Source organism: Neoarius graeffei, chromosome 2 (genome assembly GCF_027579695.1).
Source record: "Neoarius graeffei isolate fNeoGra1 chromosome 2, fNeoGra1.pri, whole genome shotgun sequence".
Classification (NCBI taxonomy): domain Eukaryota; kingdom Metazoa; phylum Chordata; class Actinopteri; order Siluriformes; family Ariidae; genus Neoarius; species Neoarius graeffei.
The window spans coordinates 1851826-1875295 of record NC_083570.1 but is presented as its reverse complement, the minus strand read 5'-3'; the positions used below and the strand labels follow the sequence as shown (position 1 = coordinate 1875295).

The following is a 23470-nucleotide window of genomic DNA, read 5'->3' as shown; positions in this document are numbered from 1 at the left end:
TAGAACTTTTTTTCTGGTTTGCACTTCATTTTAAAGGATTAGAGTATTCAAAGACATGAATAGCTAAAATGCAGAAATATAATACTGTAGAGCTCGTTTAAATTAAAAGGTGCATTGATTTTTTGAAATCATCAAATGTGAATTGATTAAAAACAAGTCTCTTGTACCATATTAATCATTTTCACCTGGTAGTCCACCAAGAAGGGGAATTTATTTCCAAATAAATTGCAACTTTTTGCTGATAAAATTAATGGTTTTGGGGTAAAAAAAAAAAAAAAAGCCAAAAATCATTAGCCCTTGGAACCCCTGGGCCCCGCCCCCTGGGCCATGGGCCCCGCCCCGGTTTTTTCAGACTTTTTAAATAATTTTCATTCTCATCCCTGATACTTCCATGGACATGGCTTCTCACAACACAGACACGAACATGCACATGGCTGTCTCCAAAGTATTCACGATTTTCTGCTGTTACACAAGCTGAATGCATGTATACTCCGACTTTACTGTCACACCACTCTGGTCTTGAGTGAAACCACAGCTAATCTTACAGGAACCAATTCATTATCATGGCCTGGAGTGAAAGAAATGCTTTCACTGGGAGGAAATTCCACCAGTATTGTGTCTTTAAAGCAGAAAAGGGGACAAAAACTCATCAAATGACACTGAATATTGTGATACTTGGATGAGGTTACTGACCACATTTTTAACCAGGGAATTAGTAATTGTATTGAAATATATTTTAAATTAACCTCCCAACCCTGACAATGCCTACTATGCCTATTTGTTCAAACAAGGTATGATATTACCTCATATGTATTATGCTGTCACTCAAACTCAGGGGGCGTAATCTATTTCTATACTATAAAAGCACCAGAGCTGCGTGACCCATAAGTTGTTCAACTGTGATCTTACACACTGGTTTACAGTCGTAGCATGTGATACATGAGGGGTTTCTTTTAGCTCTGTAGGCATTAGTGAAATGCTGTATTCATGAACCTGATGGAGTTTAACCAATCTGATCGCTGTGTGAATTTCTCCTGTCCAGAGAGATCTGTATCTCCTGCTGCTTATATCTTACTGTACGTGTGTTCAGCTGCTGTGGTTCTTCTAACAGTGTGTGGAAATCTGCTCGTCATCATCTCTGTTTTTCACTTCAAGCAGCTTCACACACCAACAAACACACTCGTGTTCTCTCTGGCCATGTCGGATTTCTTCATTGGTGCTTTTGTAATGCCGCCGATGTTAATCTGGATAATCGAGTCATGCTGGATATTTGGAGGAGGTGTCTGTCTCTACCTTTTATTGATTAGTGGTTTCCTCACAATCGTGTCCGTCTATAATATTGCTCTGATTGCTGTGGATCGATATTTGGCTCTCTCAAACCCCTTTCTCTACATGAACCATGTCTCTGTGAGGATCACTCGTGTTGTAATTGTTTTTGACTGGGGTGTAGTGATGGTCTATAACTTGGCACTCTTATATTTCAATGGAAACTTCATGAATGTTTTACTGTGTCCTGGAGAGTGTTTTTACTTTGTAAATGAGATTTGGTCTGTAATTGATCTTGTAATAACATTTATTTTTCCATGTTCTGTCATAATCTTATTGTATACTGGGGTTTTTGTGATTGCTAAGAAACATGCCACTGCGATCAGAGAGCTTAATAATTACACACGGCCTGAAACAAAGAAAATCACATCGCACTCGATGAAATCTGAGAGAAAAGCAGCTAAAGTCCTCGGCATTTTAGTTTCTGTATTTCTGGTGTGTTTACTTCCATATTATCTTTACAGATTTTTAGGTTATGTTATTGAAGTCCAGCAAGAAACTTTTCATACTATCGTTTTCATAATTTGTCTTAATTCCACCATCAATCCATTTATTTATGCTCTGTTTTACCCGTGGTTCAGGAGGTGCATTAAATTAATTATCACTCTGCAAATATTCCAAACAGACTCTGCATTAATCAATGTATTTTCATAAACAGCTGTTTTTTTTTTTTTTTTAATTCCACCTGAACATGTTCCCAAATATTGCTTTTACTGTATATTCATCATTATCTTCTTCTCCCTTGTCCAGCACTGCTGCCATTCCGGCTCCATTTGGACCCTCTTGAGCCATGTCATAATAACTGGAGCATAATTTTAAGCCAGATGCCCTTCCTGCCACAACCCTCACACCGGTTCATCAGAGGGTTCACCATCTTGCTTAAGAAAGGTCCCAAGCACCTCGAGTGGAACAAGGCTGCGGAGGATGCCTTCAAAGAGCTCAAATCAGCCATCACAATAACACCAATTCTCAGACATCCACATCCTTCAAAATCATTCATCGTGGCTGTAGATGCCTCCGAGACAGAAATGGGAGAGGTGGTGTCACAGCGCTTTGGGGAGAAGCCCAAGCTACACCCTGTTGCCTTTTTTTTTTTGAAGAAACTCTCAATGTCTACACAGAATTATGACATCAGGAATCTGGAACTTCTTGCAGTAAAGCTTTCCCTAGAGGAATGGAGACACTAGCTTGAGGGGGCCACACATCCGTTTTTTATTCTCTCTGATCCCAAGACCCTTGAGTATCTAAAGACAGCAAAATGGCTGAATCCATGTCAGGCAAGGTGGGCACTCTTCTTCACACCTTTCCAGGTCACCATCTCCAACCTTACTGGTTCCAGAAACACTAAGACCAATGCGTGATCCAGAATTCACACATCTACAACCATCAACCAAGAACCCACTCCTATCCTGCAACCTACATTGTTTTACAAAAGTATTTATCCCCCTTGATGTTTGTCCCATTTTGTTGCATTACAACCTGGAATAAAAATGGCTTGTTTGGGGGGGTTCGCATCATTTTATTTACACAACATGCCTACCACTTTAAAGGTGCAAAATGTTTTTTATTGTGAGACAAACAATAATTAAGAGGAAAAAACAGAAATCTGGAGTGTGCATAGGTATTCACCCCTTTCATATGAAATCCCTAAATAAGAGCTGGTCCAACCAGTTTACTTCATAAGTCATATAATTAGTTGATTAAGATCCACCTGTGTGCAATAAAGTGTCATATGATCTGTGACATGATGTCTGCTTAAATCAACCTGTTCTGGAAGGCCCCTGACTCTGCAACATTATTAAACAAGCAATATGAAAACCAAGGAGCCTCCAAACAGGTCAGAGACAAAGTTGTGGAGAAGTATAGATCAGGGTTGGGTTATAAAAAATATCTCAAACTTTGAATATCCCACAGAGCACAATTAAATCAAATATAGCAAGATGGACAGATTATGGCACCACTACAAACCTGACAAGAGAAGGCCACCCACCAAAACACACAGACCAGGCAAGGAGGGCATTAATCAGAGATGCAACAAAAACACCAAAAATAACACTGAAGGAGCTGCAAAGATCCATAGCGGAGATGGGAGTATCTGTCCATAGGACCACTTTAAGCCATACTCTCCACAGAGCAGGGCTTTATGGAACAGCGGCCAGAAAAAAGCCATTGCTTAATGAAAAAAATATATATAAGAAAACACATTTGGCGTTTGCCCAACAGCATGTGGCAGATTCCCCAAATGAATGGAAGTAGATTCTCTGGTCAAATAAGACTAAAGTTGATCTTTCTGGCCATCATGGGAAACATGATATGTGGTGCAAATGCAACACTTTCCATCACCCTGAGAACACCATTCCTACAGTGAACCATGGTGGTGGCAGCATCATGCTGTGGGGATGTTTTTCATCTGCAGCGACAGGAAAGCTGGTCAGAATTGAAGGAAAGATGGATGGCACTAAATATGGAGCAATTCTGGAGGAAAACCTATTTGAGTCAGCCAGAGTTTTGAGACTGGGATGAAGGTTCACATTCTAACAGGACAATGACCCTAAATACACTCTTAAAGCTACATTACAGTGGTTTAAAGGGAAACATTTAAATTTCTTGGAATGGCAGAGTCAAAGCCCAGACCTCAATCCAGTTGAGAATCTGAGGCATAACTTGAAGGTTGCTGTACACCGATGCAACCCATCTAACTTGGAGAGTTGGAGCAGTTTTGCCTTGAAGAAAGAGCAAAAATCCCAGTGGCTAGATATGTTAAGCTAATACAGACATACCCCAAGAGACTTGCAGCTGTAATTGCAGCAAAAGGTGGCTCTACAAAGTATTGGCTTTGGTGAGGGTGAATGCCTATGCACACTCCAGATTTCTGTTTTTTCATCTTAAGTATTGTTTTTGTCACAATAAAAAACAATTAGCACTTTTTAAAGTGTTAGGCATGTTGTGTAAATCAAATGGTGCTAACTCCCCCCCCCCAAAAAAAAAAATCCATTTTAATTCCAGCTTGTAATGCAACAAAACAGGACAAACATGAAGGGGGATGAATACTTTTGCAAGACATTGTAAGTATTTTGCTAATGCCATCACATGGGAAATTGACAAGGAAATAGTTCAAGCCCAACCTTGCGACCCTCCAGAAGCCTGTCCTCCTGGTCTCGTGTTCGTCCCACGACAGTTCCAAGGCCAACTCATTACCTGGGCTCATTCATCCCCTGCGACTGGACATCCCAGTAGTCAACATACATATCAGCTCATCTGAACTAGGTATTGGGGGGAGAACATGATGTCTGAGTTCAACAGGTTTGTTTCCACTTGCTCTGCCTCTGCCTAAGCCAAGGTACCTCGGGCTCCACCCATGGGTAAACTCTGTCCGCTGGCTAGACTCCAAAGACCCTGGTCCCATCTGGCCATAGTTTTCATCATGGATCTACCCAATTCACAGAACAACACAGTCATCATGGTGGTCATTGACTGATTCTCCAAGGTGTTAAGGCTCATCCCCTTGCCTCGTCTACCCACTGCCTTTGAAACCACTGAACTCCTCTTCTCACATATCTTCCAGTACTATGGGATCCCTGAGGACATTGTAAGTGATTGGGGCCCCCAGTTCACTTCCAGGGTGTGGACTAAGTTCATTGACAAGCTAGGGGTTTTGGTGAGTCTAACCTCAAGACACCACCCACAGTCCAATGGCCAAGTGGAATGCGCCAATCAGGAGATTGGGCACTTCCGGAGGGTGTTATCTCTGGAAACCCCAAAGACTGGTCACAATTCCTGCCCTGGGCTGAATACACCCAAAATTCTATGAAACACTCTGCCACCCAGCTCACACCATTCCGCTGCATCCTTAGATATCAGCCACCATTGTTTCCATGGGACGACTCACCCTTACAAATCCTGGCAGTGGACTCCTGGTTCTGAAGAAGTGAACAAGTGTGGCAAAGTGTTCACCAGAGGCTAGAACAGGTGGCTGGCAGGTATAAACTCTATGTGGACAAGCACAGAGGGGAAACACCTGTGTACTCACCTGGAGACGGTGTGTGGGTGTCCACAAAAGACCTGTGAGATCCCAACACAGGGCATAAGCTCCTTGCCTGATACATGGGTCCTTTCAAAATCCTCCACAGAATTAACAAAGTGTCTTACAGACTTGAGCTCCCACAACATTGATGCCGGTCACCTACTTTTCATGTGTCATGCCTCAAACCTGCCATACAAGGACCCCTAGCCACCACTCAACCAGCCACTGAACCTCCCTTGCCCGTAGAACTGGAGGAACAACCAGTATATCAGGTCCATAAGATCATCAACTCCCATTGTAGACATGGCAACCTGGAATTTCTGGTGGACTGGGAGGGGTATGGTCCAGAGGAATGCAGCTGGGGGCTCGCCAACATTATCCAAGACCCACTTCTCACTCAAGAATTCTATACCAAGGATCCCAAAAAGCCAGCACCCAGGAAAAGAGGTCATCCCAGAAAAGAAAGTGCTCCCAGAATGAGCACCTTGGGGGGTTGAGTGCCCTCCCTCTGCCGAATATTGATTGAAGACACACGTGTTTCATATTCGCTGTAATCAGCTCCACCTATTTAAGGACAGCAAACACACACATTGTGAAGTATGGTTCAGTTTATCCATACCTGATCATACTGAGCTGTTGTTCCTAGCTGACTCTCAGTGACTCTGACCCTATTTTCTGTTAATCCCTGACTCTGAACGCTCACCTAATCTCTGACATCCTGTCTGCACATCGATTGACCTCTTGCTCGACTGTGACATCGTCATTTGTCTCACGATTTGGATTTGGCTGCCAGTTTGTGACACACCCGTTCTCCCCTGCGACTGCATCCATAAGTGCCTGCACACAGACACTGAATATTGATAGAAATCTTGCTGATAGTAGTTTGAGATGAAACTATGAAGTGACAGGGACATACACCCACTCTGGCATCTTGATTTATTCATAAGATGTCTTTTCATCACCCTTTTTAAAACTTTCATTATCCATAGGACAGGTTCTTAGCATAACAACTTTGTTTATATGTAGGCTTTGTTACATGAAATTTGGCATGATGGTGTATATTATTCTCTGGCCTGTACCTACGAGGCCTTTTTCTCAACAAAGCATGACATCATTTATTATGTTGTCAAAAAAACTGGGGAGGCGTGATCAATTTCTGAACTATAAAATCACCAGGGCTGTTTGAGTCATAAGACATTTAATTAGTTACTGTTTTCCTTGAAGCTCTGTAGGCATTAGTGAAATGCTGTATTCATGAACCTGATGGACTTGAACCAATCTGATCGCTGTGTGAATTTCTCCTGTCCAGAGAGATCTGTATCTCCTGCTGCTTATATCTTACTGTACGTGTGTTCAGCTGCTGTGGTTCTTCTAACAGTGTGTGGAAATCTGCTCGTCATCATCTCTGTTTTTCACTTCAAGCAGCTTCACACACCAACAAACATGCTCGTGCTCTCTCTGGCCGTGTCGGATTTCTTTGTTGGTGCTATTGTAATGCCGCCGATGTTAATCTGGATAATCGAGTCATGCTGGATACTTGGGAGAGATTTCTGTACCAGTTATTTATTGATTAATGGTTTCATCACAGTCGTGTCCATCTATAATATTGCTCTGATTGCTGTGGATCGATATTTGGCTCTCTCAAACCCCTTTCTCTACATGAACCATGTCTCTGTGAGGATCACTTGTGTTGTAATTGTTTTTGACTGGAGTGTAGTGATGGCCTATAACTTAGCGCTCTTATATTTCAATGGAAACTTCAAGAATTTTTTTATGTGTCCTGGAGAGTGTATTTCCTTTCTAAATGAGGTTTGTTCTATAATAGAGCTTTTTGTATCATTTATCTTTCCACTTTCTGTCATAATCATATTGTATACTCGGGTTTTTGTGATTGCTAAGAAACATGCCACTGTGATCAGAGAGCTTAATAATCACACACGGCCTGAAACACAGAAAATCACATCGCACTCGATGAAATCTGAAAGAAAAGCAGCTAAAGTCCTCGGCATTTTAGTGTCTGTGTTTCTGATCTGTTTACTTCCGTATTTTATTTTCAGTTTATTCAGTGAAATACAGGAAGAAGCTATTCATAAAATTATTGTCATAATTTATCTTAATTCCACCATTAATCCATTTATTTATGCTCTGTTTTACCCATGGTTTAGGAGGTGCATTAAATTAATTATCACTCTGCAAATATTCCAAGCAGACTCTGCATTAATAAACATTCTTACATGAACAACCTTTTTCAACTTCATTTGATTTTCCCAAGTATTGCTGTTATGTTATATATACAGTCCCCCATTTATATTTCAGCTTTCGTTTCCTGATACTTACATATACTGTATATGTGTTAAACAGCAAAGAACATGACGCCATTGGTGTGCCAAAGTATACGAACTGATAGTCTTCAGGTAAATTAAAGTAATTAGTACTTAATATTTGGTTGCATATCCATTGCTTGCAAGAACTGCATCAAGCTGTTGACCCAGTGACATCACCAAGCTGTTATTGTAGTTTCATGATGGGTTCCCGAGCTTGTAGCACAGCTTCTTTCAATTTTATCACTTCTCCCTCTCTTCTTCCTGAACAACTGGTCAAGGGAAATAACATTGCATTGTCCATACATGATAGGATGTGATAACTGTTTTTAATTTAGAGTAATATTAATGGTTACATTACTTTTCCATTATGATTAGTATAGTGCCTGTGCCTCCATTTTTTTCCTCTTTGAGTCATGAATTTGTGGTCATGTGTTAAGTCTCTGTATTCCAAGTTCATTCAAATTCATCATAAATAAGGTTTTCTGTGTAATCCCTGGACATAGGACTGATAAATAAGCATCCTGGCAGGATCTGTGGCCTGAGATGGGTGGTGGGGGTCTGTGGAAGTAGAGGAGTGGTTGAGCACTGGTTTGAGAACAAAGCCAGGAAAAGTGAATGGTAAAGAGTTACACCTGTGAGTGATTACCCACGAATGGGCATTGTGTTGCTGTCAGCAGCGTGTGAGTGGAGTGTTGGAGGGGAAAAGGAGGAGAGCCACAGGTCAGAGAGAGAAAGCCAAGAACAGCGCTGTGTGTGTTCTCAGAGTGAAACTGTGAAAGCTTTAACACTGAAAAATGCAAGTAAAAAGAATAAACGACCTTTGGCTTTGCTTGCCTGCTTTTGGCCACTTCACTCGCTGAACCCACAGTCCGCACTGGCTAATGTGAACTAAATCAAAAACGCATTGGCAGATTTTATGTAATATTAGTGAACACAACACATTCCACACTTACGGTTTGGTCAGAAGTTTACATACTTATATGTAAAATATATATATATATATATATATATATATATATATATATATATATATATATATATATATATCACGGGCGATTGCTCTAAGACAACGAGGGAGGCTCAGCCTCCTCTAAAAATGACGAACATTGTGTAGGATGAATTGTGCTAGGCTTATATTATAGCCGACCTTATAACATTGCTATTTCAGATCCAGAATCATAGAAATATATGTGCTCAACCCAACTACAGTGCGAAATCATTCCATTATAACTTTCCCCAGTTCGCCTAATGTGCATGTGAGTTTTTCCCCCTCGTGACAGCATGATGCAGCCCAGCCTCAGTGGATTGGGAGCTATGTGCTTGTCAATCTCAAAATGCAAGACGATTATTGGACAAATACTGCGAAAATGCCCGCCCACGGAGTCTCACAGACTCCCAGCCTCAATGGACTTCAACGGCATTTGGAAGCGATGCGCTTTTCAATCTCAAAATGCAAGATGGTTATTGGACAAATACTGCGAAAATGCCCGCCCACGGACTCCGAGCCTCACATGGAAGGGACATGGCAGTTTCCGCGAGGAGACTGGTGATTGGTGAAAGCGGACGGATATTTTCTTTGATTGACAGCTCGTTTCAACTATAGACAGGCAGCGGACAGTGTTGCCAGATTGGGCGATTTCCCTCCCAAATGGGCGGTTTTAAGTGCATTTTGGCGGGTTTTGAACATATTTTGGGCTGGATAATGTCAGCAGTATCTGGCAACATCAGTTCAGTCCCATGCGGATTCGCAAGTGCTGTGGTGTATTGTAAGAGATCGGCTTACATTTCAATTTCATTCATTACATACGGTTTCTACCAGCTTTTTTAGTTTGTATATATTTTCATTGTAAATAAAGTGTAAATATAGTGTTGTCAAGTTTGCTATCTTAGTTCCAGAAATGTCGTTTATTTGAGTGACTGAACTTGAACTTGAGGGGGCTAGTCAGCTAGCAAGAAAGCTGCGCACGGATGCCAAGCATTGCTGATTTAATTTTGGCGAAGCCATTTGCCAGTCTTCCTTTCGAGGAAAAAATTAAAATTAAAGAGCAGGGTAGACCAACGCCTCAAACTGACTTGGTGAAAAAGGTAGGGAATAATACTCGTTCCTTTCAGCTCTCCTGGTACGAGAAAGTGAATTGGCTAACAGCAAGTGACCCACATCACTTTAGTAATATGTCATGGATGGACCAAAAATATAGAATCTATTTAAAATGTTTATGCTGAGTATATTATATTGGAATATATGTTTTTCTGGATATGAATTAAACACCGCTACAATTTGGAAAACATTTTTAAACAAAAAACACAGCCGAGGTCAATTTTTTAACAACATGCCACAATTTTAAAATATAAAATGTTAAAATATCCCCCCCCCCCCCCAACACCACCATCATGTATATTGGACAGTAGGCTAATGGGCCAAAAGAACCTGTTATTTCACAGTTTGTGACGCTGCCAACAATCAGCCAGATCAGAGGCAAGAGTATGGGCAAAATTGATGTGTTTTTTCTTTTAAAATCTGGAAATATCGTAACCGACCAGCCTCCCCTGTTTGAAAGACTACCAGCCGCCACTGATTTTATATATATATATATATATATATATATATATATATATATATATATATATATTAGACCGTGCTTATAAGTCAAGTCCATGCCAAGAAAAAAATAACAAATTTAATTGAATTCTACCAATTCTACCATGAAGAGTTGTGAAATATCCAACTAGAATTCTGCCAGAAGCTTGTTCAGGGTAAACAAAAATGTTTGGTCAAGGTGCATACATGTCAACCCCTTTGGGCGTCCACCTGTAGTATCAAAAGAAGAAATCCATAAAATCAACATAAAATCCTTATAGTCTTCGATTTGCACCAAACTTTTATTTTTATGTACATTTGTACAATACACATTTACTGCTATCCTATTGTTAATAGGGTAGGCTGCTCCCACTCCAAAGGAAAATATGTTTTACAGACTCAGGGAAAACACTCAAACTCCACTGTCTGTGCACTGTCAGTCAAAGTGTAGGCTGCTCCCATTTCAATGGCATACTTTTCAGAGACCATTTTTGTCCACAGTCAACTTTTCATATAGCCAGAGAAAGCACTCAAACTTCACCAATTTTGTCCACAGTCAGTCATGTTTACATATGATCTTGATTATAATCACTGGCAGCCTTCTTTGCCAGCTGTAACTGCCTTTCTGTGGGGGTCATGTCACAACAGAAGTCTGTGTTCAGTTTGCATTGCAGTAGTGCAGTAAAGGCCTCTGCATGCTCTTGCGACAAGGCTTTCGCAGATAGCTTTTCACAGACAGTTGTAATTAATCATTGAGCGGGGAGTAATAGGCGTGCACGATGTTATTCACCGCCACAACACAAGGGGGCGCGAAGTCGCGAAATCGCTAGGAGTAGTTGGTGGGTGTGGTTAGTGGAGTGTTTATCCTCCGGTTACTTATAATGACTAGAACTGGAGTCGTATAGATGTACGTACTTCCTCACTTCCTCGATCAACCAACCGCTCTTCGTGCTGCTCCATCTTCGCTCATGTTTTTAAAAATGGCGGTCGTGAAAACAAACCAAACTGGGAAAGTAGGGAAGCGGAAGTGTGTGTACAGTGGATGTAGAGTGGACCAATCAGAGCCCTCTTGTCTGCGACGCTGTCTGTGAGGCTGTCTGCGGTGGTCACAATTTTTGGGAGGTGCGCGCAGAGTGTCTGCGAAGGGGGGGGCTTTGCAGATGCCATCTGCGACGCCATCTGCGAGGACTGGGTTGTCAGCATAAATTGGCCTTAAGGGTGTCTGTGCCCAGGTTTTTTCTGCAGTCAGTGTGGATTTTCCTGACCTGTGAGAATACCCTCTCACAGTCAGCATTGCTGCGAGGTAGACACAGCAATGCCTCCATAGTTTTTCTCAGGTTTGGATGTTCCATGGGTGTAACCATCTTCAGGATGGAGCTCCACACCACATCAATCCTGATGGGCTTCTCATCTGCATCCAGGAGCTGGTATTCCTCAAACTCTTCTTTGAGTTCCTCCTGGTTCACCAAAGGAGTGAACTTGTTGGCAAGGTGTTCTCATTTTTTCACTCAGCAGACGCTATTCAAAATCTCTCAGGTGTAAACAATGTCTCTCTGCACAATGAGAAAATCGTTCGAACAATGACCATTTGGCGCGTTTAAATGCAGATCGTGCACATGACCGGAACGAGCGAAGTCTCGCAGTCGCGATACTGCACAAGGCTTGAGGAATAAACATCCGGTTTCACATAGTCTGGGTTATCTGCCCCTGCATACACGCTGTTCTTTGTCTATAAATCGAGCTTTTGCATGTTTTTGCGACAATCAGCTGACGATGTTCAAGTAAGATACACAAAATAAATTTAGGTCAGAAAATACTATAAATCCGTAAGACTTTGTTTATACGCCCGTACGCCCTTGAAATGAGCTAAAATCCGTATAATTTCCAGACAATCCGTATAGGTTGACAAGTGAAGAGTGTGTGTTGAGAAGGTGGGTGGAGTACTTTGAGAAGCTGATGAATGAAAAATGAAAGAGAAGGTTAGCCGAGGTGGAAATAGTGAATCAGGAAGTACAGCAAATTAGCAAGGAGGAAGTAAAGAGAGCTATGAAGAGAATGAAAAGTGGCAAGGCAGTCTGGCCAGATGATATACCAGTGGAGGCATGGGGATGCTTAGGAGAGATGGCAATTGACTTTCACTAGATTGTTTAACAAGTATACTGGAAGTATACTGGTACCAGTAATCAAGAACAAGGGTGATGTCCAGTGCTGCAGTAAAGGCTCACTCACAACCCGCCATACTGTACGTGCTACTACAGGTGGTCTATGGCAAAAATTTGGCAAAACCGTGCTTGAGACTTGCATGACACTTGCATGTGTTCAGCACCAAACAAGGTCGCAGACTGGCCGTGGAGACTTTTGGTCCTACACATACAAATTCTACGGGTCTTGTAAAAAAATCAAGAAGGTATACACCATGTATGGGACCCATACTCCTGTTGTATGCCTGAACCAAGTCAGCAGCATGGCTAGTAGGGGCTTTGCAATGACTGTAACATGCACGAGTGATGCATGGTCATTGTACGAGTGATGTGCCTCAGAAGTACTACACAGGTACTCCAGACTTGCTATTTGTGTGGCCCCCAAGACAGAAGTACATCTCACTTTCTATCCCTATGTGTGCGCAGTTTCAGCCCCTGCAATATCAGATCCTGCTTTGAATTCTGTTTCTCAAAATAGGAAATCAAATGACAGACTCTCCCTAAATCTGGGCAGATGGGCTTTTCCTGATGGAGGAAAAGCAGGCCTGAATGTTTCTTGACTTTTGAAATGCAGAACTCCCACAATTCTTAGCACTTTCAATGTCAGAGCAATAGCTAAACCAGGAAGACTCCAAGAAATTGTCTCCTGTGCCATACAATTCAAAATAGATGTCATCTGTGTACAAGAACATGGATTCTTGCACAAGGACTCCGCTCTTGAAAACAAGTCAATCGAAAGTTACTAGTTAATAACATCCTCTGTGTGCAAGAACAGACAAGGCTCTGCTACAGGCGGTGTTGGGATACTACTGTCCCCCAAAGCTGTCAGTAACCTGCTACGCATTGAAAAGCTCTCTAATAGAATATTAGCAGAATTTGAGAGTAACCCAAAGATGACAATCTCCTATATTTCGATTGCGTTCATTATGTCTTATATTAAATATAGTTAGGTTTTTTTTTTCCTTTTTTATCAGACATCTAGTTTTTGGGTTTGTTTACCTGACATGTTTCGACGTACAACTGTCGTCTTCCTCAGAGTGTCACCGGATGTTATTGGTGACGCATCTGATAAAAGATGCGTCACCAATAACATCCGGTGACACTCTGAGGAAGACGACAGTCGTACATCGAAACATGTCAGGTAAACAAACCCAAAAACTAGATGTCTGATAAAAAAGGAAAAAAAAAAAAAACTAAAAAATGACAATCTCCTGCTACAGCCCAACTGACATGAGTAAAGAGGGTGAAGTTGAGCTATTTTATAAAGTCCTTAAGCATGTGACAGAAAACGTTGCTGTGCACAACTTTGTCATTGTCAGTGATTTTAACGCCCAAATCGATCCGGAGGATGCACCTTCTTACTTATAACTCATCAACCAATAGAAATGGTCATAAACTCCTAGACTTTGTAGATGAATTCCAGCTTGTCATCACTAATACAAGATTCATGAAGCTAGAAAGCAAGTTATGGACCCACCAGTATCCCACTGGGGCCAGGTCTCAGCTTTATATAAGGATGTGGCAGCGGGGGCGTGGTCAAGTGCTGGTCTGTGACAGGAGGGCGGAGTTGGGGAAGGTAAGTGGCAGAATCGCTACACCTGAGTGTAATTAACCTATGTTTTGTGTCTGTTCTCCCCAGTAAACCGCGCCCTATTTAAGGAGGGAGAGTGAGAGCGGAGGGGAGTCATTGCCGAGAGGAGACTACAGTCTGTGTGTACGCGAGTCAGTCTCTGAGTGATTGGTTTGAATGTTAGACTAAAAAGTTTGGCAATAAAAGCCGGTTTTTGCATCCTGATCTCTGTACTGCCATCTTCTGTGCTCCACCCACACATTGTACCCGCTACAGTGGTGCCGAAACCCGGGAAAGGTGGAGCACCGGTCCTGCAGCCCCATGGAATCCTCCCCGTTCGCGGACTTGGTCCACGCCCTCGCCACGGCTCAGTAGAGCCAGCACCAGGCACTCGTCACGCTCCGGAAGGAGCAGGAGTGCCGCTTCGAAGCCCTGGTGCTGGCTCAGCAGGAAGACCGAGAGGCGTTCCGGCGCCTCCTCGCATCGGCGGGGTCCACCAGCGCCCCGGCCGCGGGCCCATCTCCCATCACCTTGACTAAGATGGGCCCGCAGGACGACCCTGAGGCGTTCATCGCGTTGTTCGAGCAGGTCGCCGAAGCCTCGGGGTGGCCGATGGAGCAGCGCGCGGCGTGCCTCCTCCCCCTCCTGACGGGAGAGGCGCAGTTAGCCGCACTACAGCTCCCCGCTGACCGCCGGCTGGCCTACGCCGACCTTCGCCGGGCTGTCCTCCAGCGCGTGGGGTGCACGCCGGAGCAGCAGCACCAGCGCTTCCGCGCGCTGCGGATGGAGGAAGTCAGCAGCCCGTTCGCGTTCGGCCAGCAGCTCCGGGACGCCTGCTGGCGGTGGCTGAGGGCCGAAGATCGCGACGCCGAGGGAATCATCGACCAGGTGGCGCTGGAACAGTTCATCGCCCGACTACCCGCCGGAACCGCGGAGTGGGTCCAGTGCCACCGCCCGGTGTCGCTGGATCAGGCCATAGGATTGGCGGAGGATCATCTGGCGGCTATCCCGGCGGCAGGACAACGGATGACATCATCTTCTCTCTCCTCTTCTCTCTCTCTCTCTTCCCCCTCCTCCCGTGTCCCATCCTCGCCCCATTCCCCCACCACGGAGGCAGCGGCCGGCTCCACCCCAGCCGGCCCGCCGCACCCATGGTGCCCTCCTGTTTCTCCCTTCTGTGTCTGTCTCTCCCCCCCCCTCAGGTGAGTGACCCTCTAACCACAGCTGCAGAGGGGAGGCCCGGGCCGGTTTGCTGGCGCTGCAGGGAACCGGGCCACCTGCAGCAATAGTGTGCCACGATGGAGATGGGGGCGGTGGTGCGGATCCCCGACACGCCAGAGGCTGCCCTCGATCAGGCCGGAGCGTATCGCATACCGGTAAGTGTACAAGGGGCGACATATCAGGAATTGGTGGATTCGGGTTGCAATCAGACCTCGATCCGCCAAAGCCTGGTGCAAGACGAGGCATTGGGGGGAGCACAAGGGGTGAAGGTGTTGTGTGTGCACGGGGATATTCAGTGCTACCCATTGGTGTCGGTCCACATACATTTCAGAGGGGACAAATCCATAGTGAAGGCGGCGGTTAATCCTCGCCTTACCAACTCTTTGATCTTGGGGACTGATTGGCCGGGATTTCGGGGGTTGATGGCACGCCTAGTAAAGAGTGGGTCCTGCCAGTTATTAGGGGAGGGTCCCGGTGTCGCTTTGGCTGGAGCTGCGGTCGCAGAGCCGTCTACGTCATCTCCGCGACAGAGTGAGGAGCCCCCAGCCCCTCCTCTTTCTATTGGGGAATCCCTCGCGGATTTCCCACTGGAACAATCGCGAGACGAAACTCTGCGACACGTGTTTGACCAAGTGAGAGTAATCAATAGTCAAAAGCTCCAGCCGAATGCCACCCTGTCCTTCCCCTATTTTTCCATTTTAAAGGATAGGTTATACTGAGTGACGCAGGACACTCAGACGAAGGAGCGTGTCACCCAGTTGTTAATTCCAAAGAGCCGCCGGGAACTGGTATTCCAGGCGGCTCACTTTAATCCCATGGCGGGAAACCTCGGGCAGGATAAAACACTCGCCCGGATAATGGCCCGATTCTATTGGCCGGGGATTCGAGGCGATGTCCGTAAGTGGTGTACGGCGTACCACGAATGCCAGTTAGTAAATCCAGCGGCCATTCCAAAAGCGCCCTTGTGCCCCCTACCATTAATCAAGACCCCGTTTGAAAGAATTGGGATGGATCTTGTCGGGCCATTAGATCGGTCAACACAAGGGTACCGCTTTATATTGGTTCTGGTGGACTATGCAACGCGATACCCGGAAGCGGTGCCTCTTCGCAATATCTCCGCACGTAGTTTTGCAGAGGCCCTCTTCCACGTCATCTCCCGGGTCGGAATCCCGAAAAAGATTCTGACTGACCAAGGCACCTCGTTTATGTCACGAACACTGGCCGAACTGTATGGGCTACTGGGTATTAAGCCGATCCGCACCAGCATGTATCACCCACAAACGTACGGTTTAGTCGAACGGTTCAATCGCACCCTCAAGAATATTATCAAAAAATTCGTAAGTGAGGATGCACATAACTGGGATAAGTGGCTCGAACCCTTGTTGTTTGCAGTGCGAGAGGTCCCCCAAGCCTCCACGGGGTTCTCCCCGTTTGAATTATTGTATGGGCGTAAGCCGCGCGGCATCTTAGATGTACTGCGGGAAAATTGGGAGGAGGGACCTTCACAGAGCAAAAATGATATTCAATACGTTATGGATCTGCGCGCAAAACTCCACACGCTCACCCACCTAACTCAGGAGAATTTGTGGCAGGCCCAGGAACGGCAAACCCGCCTGTACAACAAGGGCACGCACCTTAGAGAGTTCACTCTGGGAGATAAGGTACTCGTCCTGTTGCCCACGTCGAGCTCCAAATTAATCGCCAAGTGGCAAGGGCCCTTTGAGGTCACATGGCGAGTCGGGGACGTCGACTATGAGGTTAGGCGAACGGACAGGGAGGGGGCACTACAGATCTACCACCTCAATCTGCTGAAGCTCTGGAACGAGGAGATCCCCGTGGCGTTGGTGTCGGTAGTTCCGGAGAAGGCGGAGCTGGGGCCGGAGGTCCAAAAAGGGTCATTGGCATCTCGCACCTCTCCGGTCCCCTGTGGAGACCACCTCTCCCCGACCCAACTCACAGAGGTCGCCCAGTTGCAGGCCAAGTTTTCGGATGTGTTCTCGCCCCTGCCCGGTCACACCAACCTCATAGAACACCACATAGAGACGCCCCCGGGGGTGGTAGTGCGTAGCCGTCCTTATAGATTACCTGAACACAAAAAAAAGGTGGTTCGGGAAGAACTTCAGGCCATGCTCGAAATGGGCATCGTCGAGGAGTCCCACAGTGACTGGAGCAGCCCGGTGGTCTTGGTTCCCAAGGCCGACGGCTCGGTCTGGTTCTGCGTGGACTATAGAAAAGTCAATGTGGTGTCTAAATTCGACGCATACCCAATGCCTCGTATTGATGAGCTGCTCGATCGACTAGGCACGGCTCGCTTTTACTCGACACTGGATTTGATGAAGGGATATTGGCAGATCCCCTTGACTCCATTATCCTGGGAAAAAACGGCCTTTTCCACACCGTTCGGCTTACACCAGTTCGTCACACTTCCGTTTGGGCTGTTTGGGGCGCCCGCTATGTTTCAGTGGCTGATGGACCGGATCCTCCGGCCCCATGCCACCTATGCGGCCGCTTACTTAGACGACATCATCATTTATAGTAATGACTGGCAGTGGCATCTGCAACACCTGAGGGCCGTCCTTAGGTCGCTGAGGCGGGCGGGGCTCACTGCCAACCTGAAGAAGTGTGCGATTGGGCGGGTGGAAGTACGGTATCTGGGCTTCCACTTGGGTAACGGGCAGGTGCGTCCCCAAATTAATAAGACAACAGCGATTGCGGCCTGCCCAAGGCCCAAGACCAAAAAGGGGGTGAGACAGTTCCTGGGGCTGGCTGGCTATTACCGTAGGTTTATACCTAATTATTCGGACATCACCAGCCCGCTGACTGACCTCACTAAAAAGGGGGCGCCAGATCCGGTCCAGTGGACGGAGCAGTGTCAGCGGGCTTTCTCTGAGGTAAAGGCTGCACTGTGTGGGGGGCCACTTTTGCACTCCCCTGACTTCTCTCTCCCTTTTTTGTTACAGATGGATGCGTCGGACAGAGGGCTGGGGGCCGTTTTGTCCCAGCGGGTGGGGGGAGAGAATTGCCCAGTATTATACATCAGCCGAAAGCTGTCAGTGCGTGAGGGGCGCTACAGCACCATCGAGAAAGAGTGCCTGGCGATCAAGTGGGCAGTCCTCGCCCTCCGTTACTACCTGCTGGGGTGCTCTTTCACCCTCTGTTCGGACCATGCGCCCCTCCAGTGGCTCCACCGCATGAAGGATGCCAACGCGCGGATCACCCGTTGGTATCTAGCGCTCCAACCTTTCAACTTCAAGGTGGTCCACAGGCCGGGGGCGCAGATGGTTGTGGCGGACTTCCTCTCCCGTCAAGGGGGGGGGGGGGGGGAGTCGGCTGCGGGTCGGACGGGCGCCCGGCCTGAGTCGGGCGGTGGGGGTATGTGGCAGCGGGGGCGTGGTCAAGCGCCGGTCTGTGACAGGAGGGCGAAGTTGGGGAAGGTAAGTGGCAGAATCGCTACACCTGAGTGTAATTAACCTATGTTTTGTGTCTGTTCTCCCCAGTAAACCGTGCCCTACTTAAGGAGGGAGAGTGAGAGCGGAGGGGAGTCATTGCCGAGAGGAGACTACAGTCTGTGTGTGCGCGAGTCAGTCTCTGAGTGATTGGTTTGAATGTTAGACTGAAAAGTTTGGCAATAAAAGCCGGTTTTTGCATCCTGATCTCTGTCCTGCCGTCTTCTGTGCTCCACCCACACATTGTACCCGCTACAAAGGAATAAATGGAAGAATAGCATTAGAAATGCTCAGGCATACTCTTCTTTCACAAATGTAGGCTCTGATCACAGAATCTTTTCCTGCTATATCAACTTGAGCCTTAGAACCTCTAAAAAGCTTGTAAAGCACCCTATGAAACAAATAGACTGGCAACTGGTAGCTTCTAACCCAGAGCTGGCATTTAATTATGCCATAGAAGTACACAACAGATTTGAAATATTGTGGATGTCCGGGGCGGAGCATGACAGTGCCCCCCCCCCCCCCCCCGTAGGAAGAGAGGAGGAAAAAAAGGCATGTTCATCCATTTTCTAATTATTAACACCATGAATACTACTTGGGTGGAGGGTTTGGGGTTTTTTTGGTCATATTCTCAATAAATTTAATTAACTGATGTTTACTACATACATGTCTAATTTTCACCACATTGAACATGCATTGATGTATTTGATTTTATACTAATGAACTTGAAATATTCTCCATTTACCTTCACAGTAATCAAAGGCAGTCCACAAGTGCCATCAATCCAGTCAAGAGCACATGAGATAGGGGAAACATTCTCTAGATATTTAGTTTAGACCTTTTGTTCCAACAAGGCATGACATCATATCTATTATGCTGTCACTCAAATGAGAGGGCTGTGATCATTTTCTAAACTATAAAAGCCCCAGAGTTGCTTGAGCCATGGGTCATTTCATGATGACTCTTTGCAGTTATTGTTTTACTTGAAGCTCTGTAGACATTAATGAAATTCCACATTCATGAACCTGACAGAACTTAACCAATCTGATCGCTGTGTGAATTTCTCCTGTCCAGAGAGATCTGTATCTCCTGTAGTTTATATCTTACTGTACGTGTGTTCAGCTGCTGTGGTTCTTCTAACAGTGTGTGGAAATCTGCTTGTCATCATCTCCGTTTTTCACTTCAAGCAGCTTCACACACCAACAAACATGCTCATGCTTTCTCTGGCTGTGTCGGATTTCCTTGTTGGCATTTTTGTAATGCCGCCGACGTTCAGCTGGATTATTGAAACCTGCTGGATATTTGGGAGAGATTTCTGCTCTGTCTTTTGGTTGATGAGTTGTTTCATCACAAATGTTTCAGTCCATAATATTGCTCTGATTGCTGTGGATCGATATTTGGCTCTCTCAAACCCCTTTCTCTACATGAACCATGTCTCTGTGAGGATCACTTGTGCTGTAATTGTTTTTGATTGGTCTATAGTGATGGCCCATAACTTGGCACTCTTGTATTTCAATAGAAACTTCACAAGCTCTGTAACGTGTCCTGGAGAGTGTTTTCTCTTCATGAATGAGACTTGGACTGTAATTGATCTTGTGTTTTCATTTATCTTTCCATGTTCTGTCATAATCATATTGTATACTCGAGTTTTTGAGATTGCTAAGAAACATGCCACTGCGATCAGAGAGCTTAATAATCACACACGGCCTGAAACACAGAAAATCACGTCACACTCGATGAAATCTGAGAGAAAAGCAGCTAAAGTCCTCGGCATTTTAGTGTCTGTGTTTCTGGTGTGTTTACTTCCATACTTTATTTACAGTTTATTAGGTGACATTATTGAACTACAGGCAGAAATATTTAAAAAACTCTCAATCTTGTTTTGTCTTAATTCCACCATTAATCCGGTAATTTATGCTCTGTTTTACCCGTGGTTCAGGAGATGCTTTAAATTAACTATAACACTGCAAATATTCCAAACTGACTTTACATTAACCAATGTACTTTCATGAAAACCCTTTTCACTCCTTATGTGCCTAATTACTGCTGTTGTGTGATATAAAATTTAAACTTCTGGACACCAAATTTCAGTGTTCAATTTAAGGTATACTACACTGTATACAATATTTTTTTAGATGCCAGGAATTATATTAACAACAGAACCTTAAGATAATAATTAAATAGTTTAAAATACTGATTATATCATGAACAATTCACTTACTACAAATTAACATATGGGGAGCATAAGACCAACACATTTTCACCGAGAAAATTATGATTAATTTGTACATTTTTAGTGATTATTTTAATATTTGATGTTAAAACTGTAATTTCCCTGTAAAAAGATCATGGACACCTTCATGAAATTAAGAAGCACAATAAATATATATGATATATGCCATGTCTCTTGTTTCTAGCAATGGAGACATGAGGTATGGAATCCGAAACTTTGTAGAATGCGAATTAAGAAGCATTTAAGATGACCCCAGCAGCAGTGTAAGAATCAGTGTAAAGATGAATGAAACAAAACTTTTCTCAGATCCAGGAAACTAGTGAAATTTAAAAAATAAATGTTTCTTCCAGGCCCTGTATTTTCTTTAAAACCAGTAACAAAGCCCTTATGCACAACAAAAACAACCGCATGTTGATAATACACACAAAATCTCAATTCCATCATCTCATAGATGTGGAATGACTTATAACCATATTATCTGGTTTCACGCAGATGAGAATGGGTTCTCTCTTTGTTTCTTCTTCTTGTCGGAAAAATTTCCTTTCCACCATCTCCTCTACATTTATCATTTAGGATAAATGTAAATGTTTAATAATAATAATAATAATAATAATAATACATCAGTATCTAGATCAAATTGATGTGAAATACAATTTTTGATTGATTGATTGCTTTATTCCAAACAGTCTCATCTCATTATCTCTAGCCGCTTTATCCTTCTACAGGGTCGCAGGCAAGCTGGAGCCTAACCCAGCTGACTACGGGCGAAAGGCGGGGTACACCCTGGACAAGTCGCCAGGTCATCACAGGGCTGACACATAGACACAGACAACCATTCACACTCACACCTACGGCCAATTTAGAGTCACCAGTTAACCCAACCTGCATGTCTTTGGACTGTGGGGGAAACCGGAGCACCCGGAGGAAACCCACGCGGACACGGGGAGAACATGCAAACTCCACACAGAAAGGCCCTCGCCGGCCCCGGGGCTCGAACCCAGGACATTCCAAACAGTAAAGAAGAAAAAATAAAAAAAATGTAAAAAAATTAAAAAATGCAAGAATCAAAACATCGTCATGAACAAACAGAATAACGTAGTCACAAGGCAATAACATAATAATGTTCGGAAAGCATTAGGAAGAAGTAAATAACTTATCAAATCCTGACCTTCTATACCACTGCTAATCAAACATCACTTTCCACCATAATAAAATAAATATATATATATATATATATATATATATATATATATATATATATATATATATATATATATAACAAAAGCAACAAACAAAAAAGAAAACATATCAACATGGTGTAATATAGACCAAATCAAATCATATATACAGATACTTGTGTTATACATACTACAGTATATACACACACATACAATACATATATACAGTACATACATATACACATGCATAACTATACCCATCCATACATACACCCATAATGTCATAATTATGCATTTTTATATATATCATCTCATCCCATTATCTCTAGCCGCTTTATCCTTCTACAGGGTCGCAGGCAAGCTGGATCCTATCCCAGCTGACTACGGGCGAAAGGCGGGGTTCACCCTGGACAAGTCGCCAGGTCATCGCAGGGCTGACACATAGACAACCATTCACACCTATGGTCAATTTAGAGTCACCAGTTAACCTAACCTGCATGTCTTTGGACTGTGGGGGAAACCGGAGCACCCGGAGGAAACCCACGCGGACACGGGGAGAACATGCAAACTCCGCACAGAATGGCCCTCGCCGGGGCTTGAACCCAGGACCTTCTTGCTGTGAGGCGACAGCGCTAACCACTACACCACCATGCCGCCCATATATATATATATCCATACATACCCATACAAACATATATACACATATTATCAGTAGAATGTTACTGTAATTCCTCCTCCCTATACCTCATAAAGATCTGTTCCTTCTACCTTTTTTTGAACTGGTTTATAGTTGTACATTTCATGAGCTCCACATTCAAACTGCTCCATAGCTTTACTCTACAAATAGAGATACTGAACATTTTTAACGTTGTCCTAGCACTGCGAGTTTTAAATTTCAAATTTTCCCCTAAAATTATAGCCCCCCTCTCTATCCAAGAACATTATTTGGATATTCCTTGGTACTTTATAATTCCTTACTTTGTGCATTATTAAGGCAGTTTTATATTCTATAATATCCCTGAATTTTAAACATTTTGAAATTAAGAATAGTGAATTAGTATGAGCTCGGTAACCAGCACTATGAATTATTCTTGAGTTCCTGAGTTGCTACGCACTTCCTGGTTCCTGAGTTGTTTGCGACGAGTCCTTTTTTTTTCCACGAGTGGTGGAGTTAATTGCGAATCTTTTTAAAAAAATTTTTCTACAAATAATTTTCCAGTATCATCTTCATTTTTATTGTACTGTCGCTTTCCTTTTTCCGCTTTTTTTTTCAGAAGAACGCCGAGACCGGAAGCTTTCTTTTTCTTTTTTTTCTCTCCTCCTGCATAAAGACCACAAGCAGAGGCCATCCACATCAGATCTGCTTTAA

General features: G+C 44.2%; 3 protein-coding genes across 3 annotated transcripts; all 3 read left to right on the top strand.

The window, feature by feature from the left end:
- Positions 1-987: 987 nt before the first annotated feature.
- LOC132875904 (trace amine-associated receptor 13c-like) lies at positions 988-1980 on the top strand. Its single transcript, XM_060913050.1, has one exon. It carries the CDS (start codon positions 988-990, stop codon positions 1978-1980), a length of 993 nt encoding a protein of 330 aa, XP_060769033.1.
- Positions 1981-6604: 4624 nt separating this feature from the next.
- LOC132871130 (trace amine-associated receptor 13c-like) lies at positions 6605-7588 on the top strand. Its single transcript, XM_060905239.1, has one exon. It carries the CDS (start codon positions 6605-6607, stop codon positions 7586-7588), a length of 984 nt encoding a protein of 327 aa, XP_060761222.1.
- Positions 7589-19709: 12121 nt separating this feature from the next.
- LOC132871120 (trace amine-associated receptor 13c-like) lies at positions 19710-20702 on the top strand. The gene has a single exon (XM_060905227.1). It carries the CDS (start codon positions 19710-19712, stop codon positions 20700-20702), a length of 993 nt encoding a protein of 330 aa, XP_060761210.1.
- The last annotated feature ends 2768 nt before the right edge of the window (positions 20703-23470 follow it).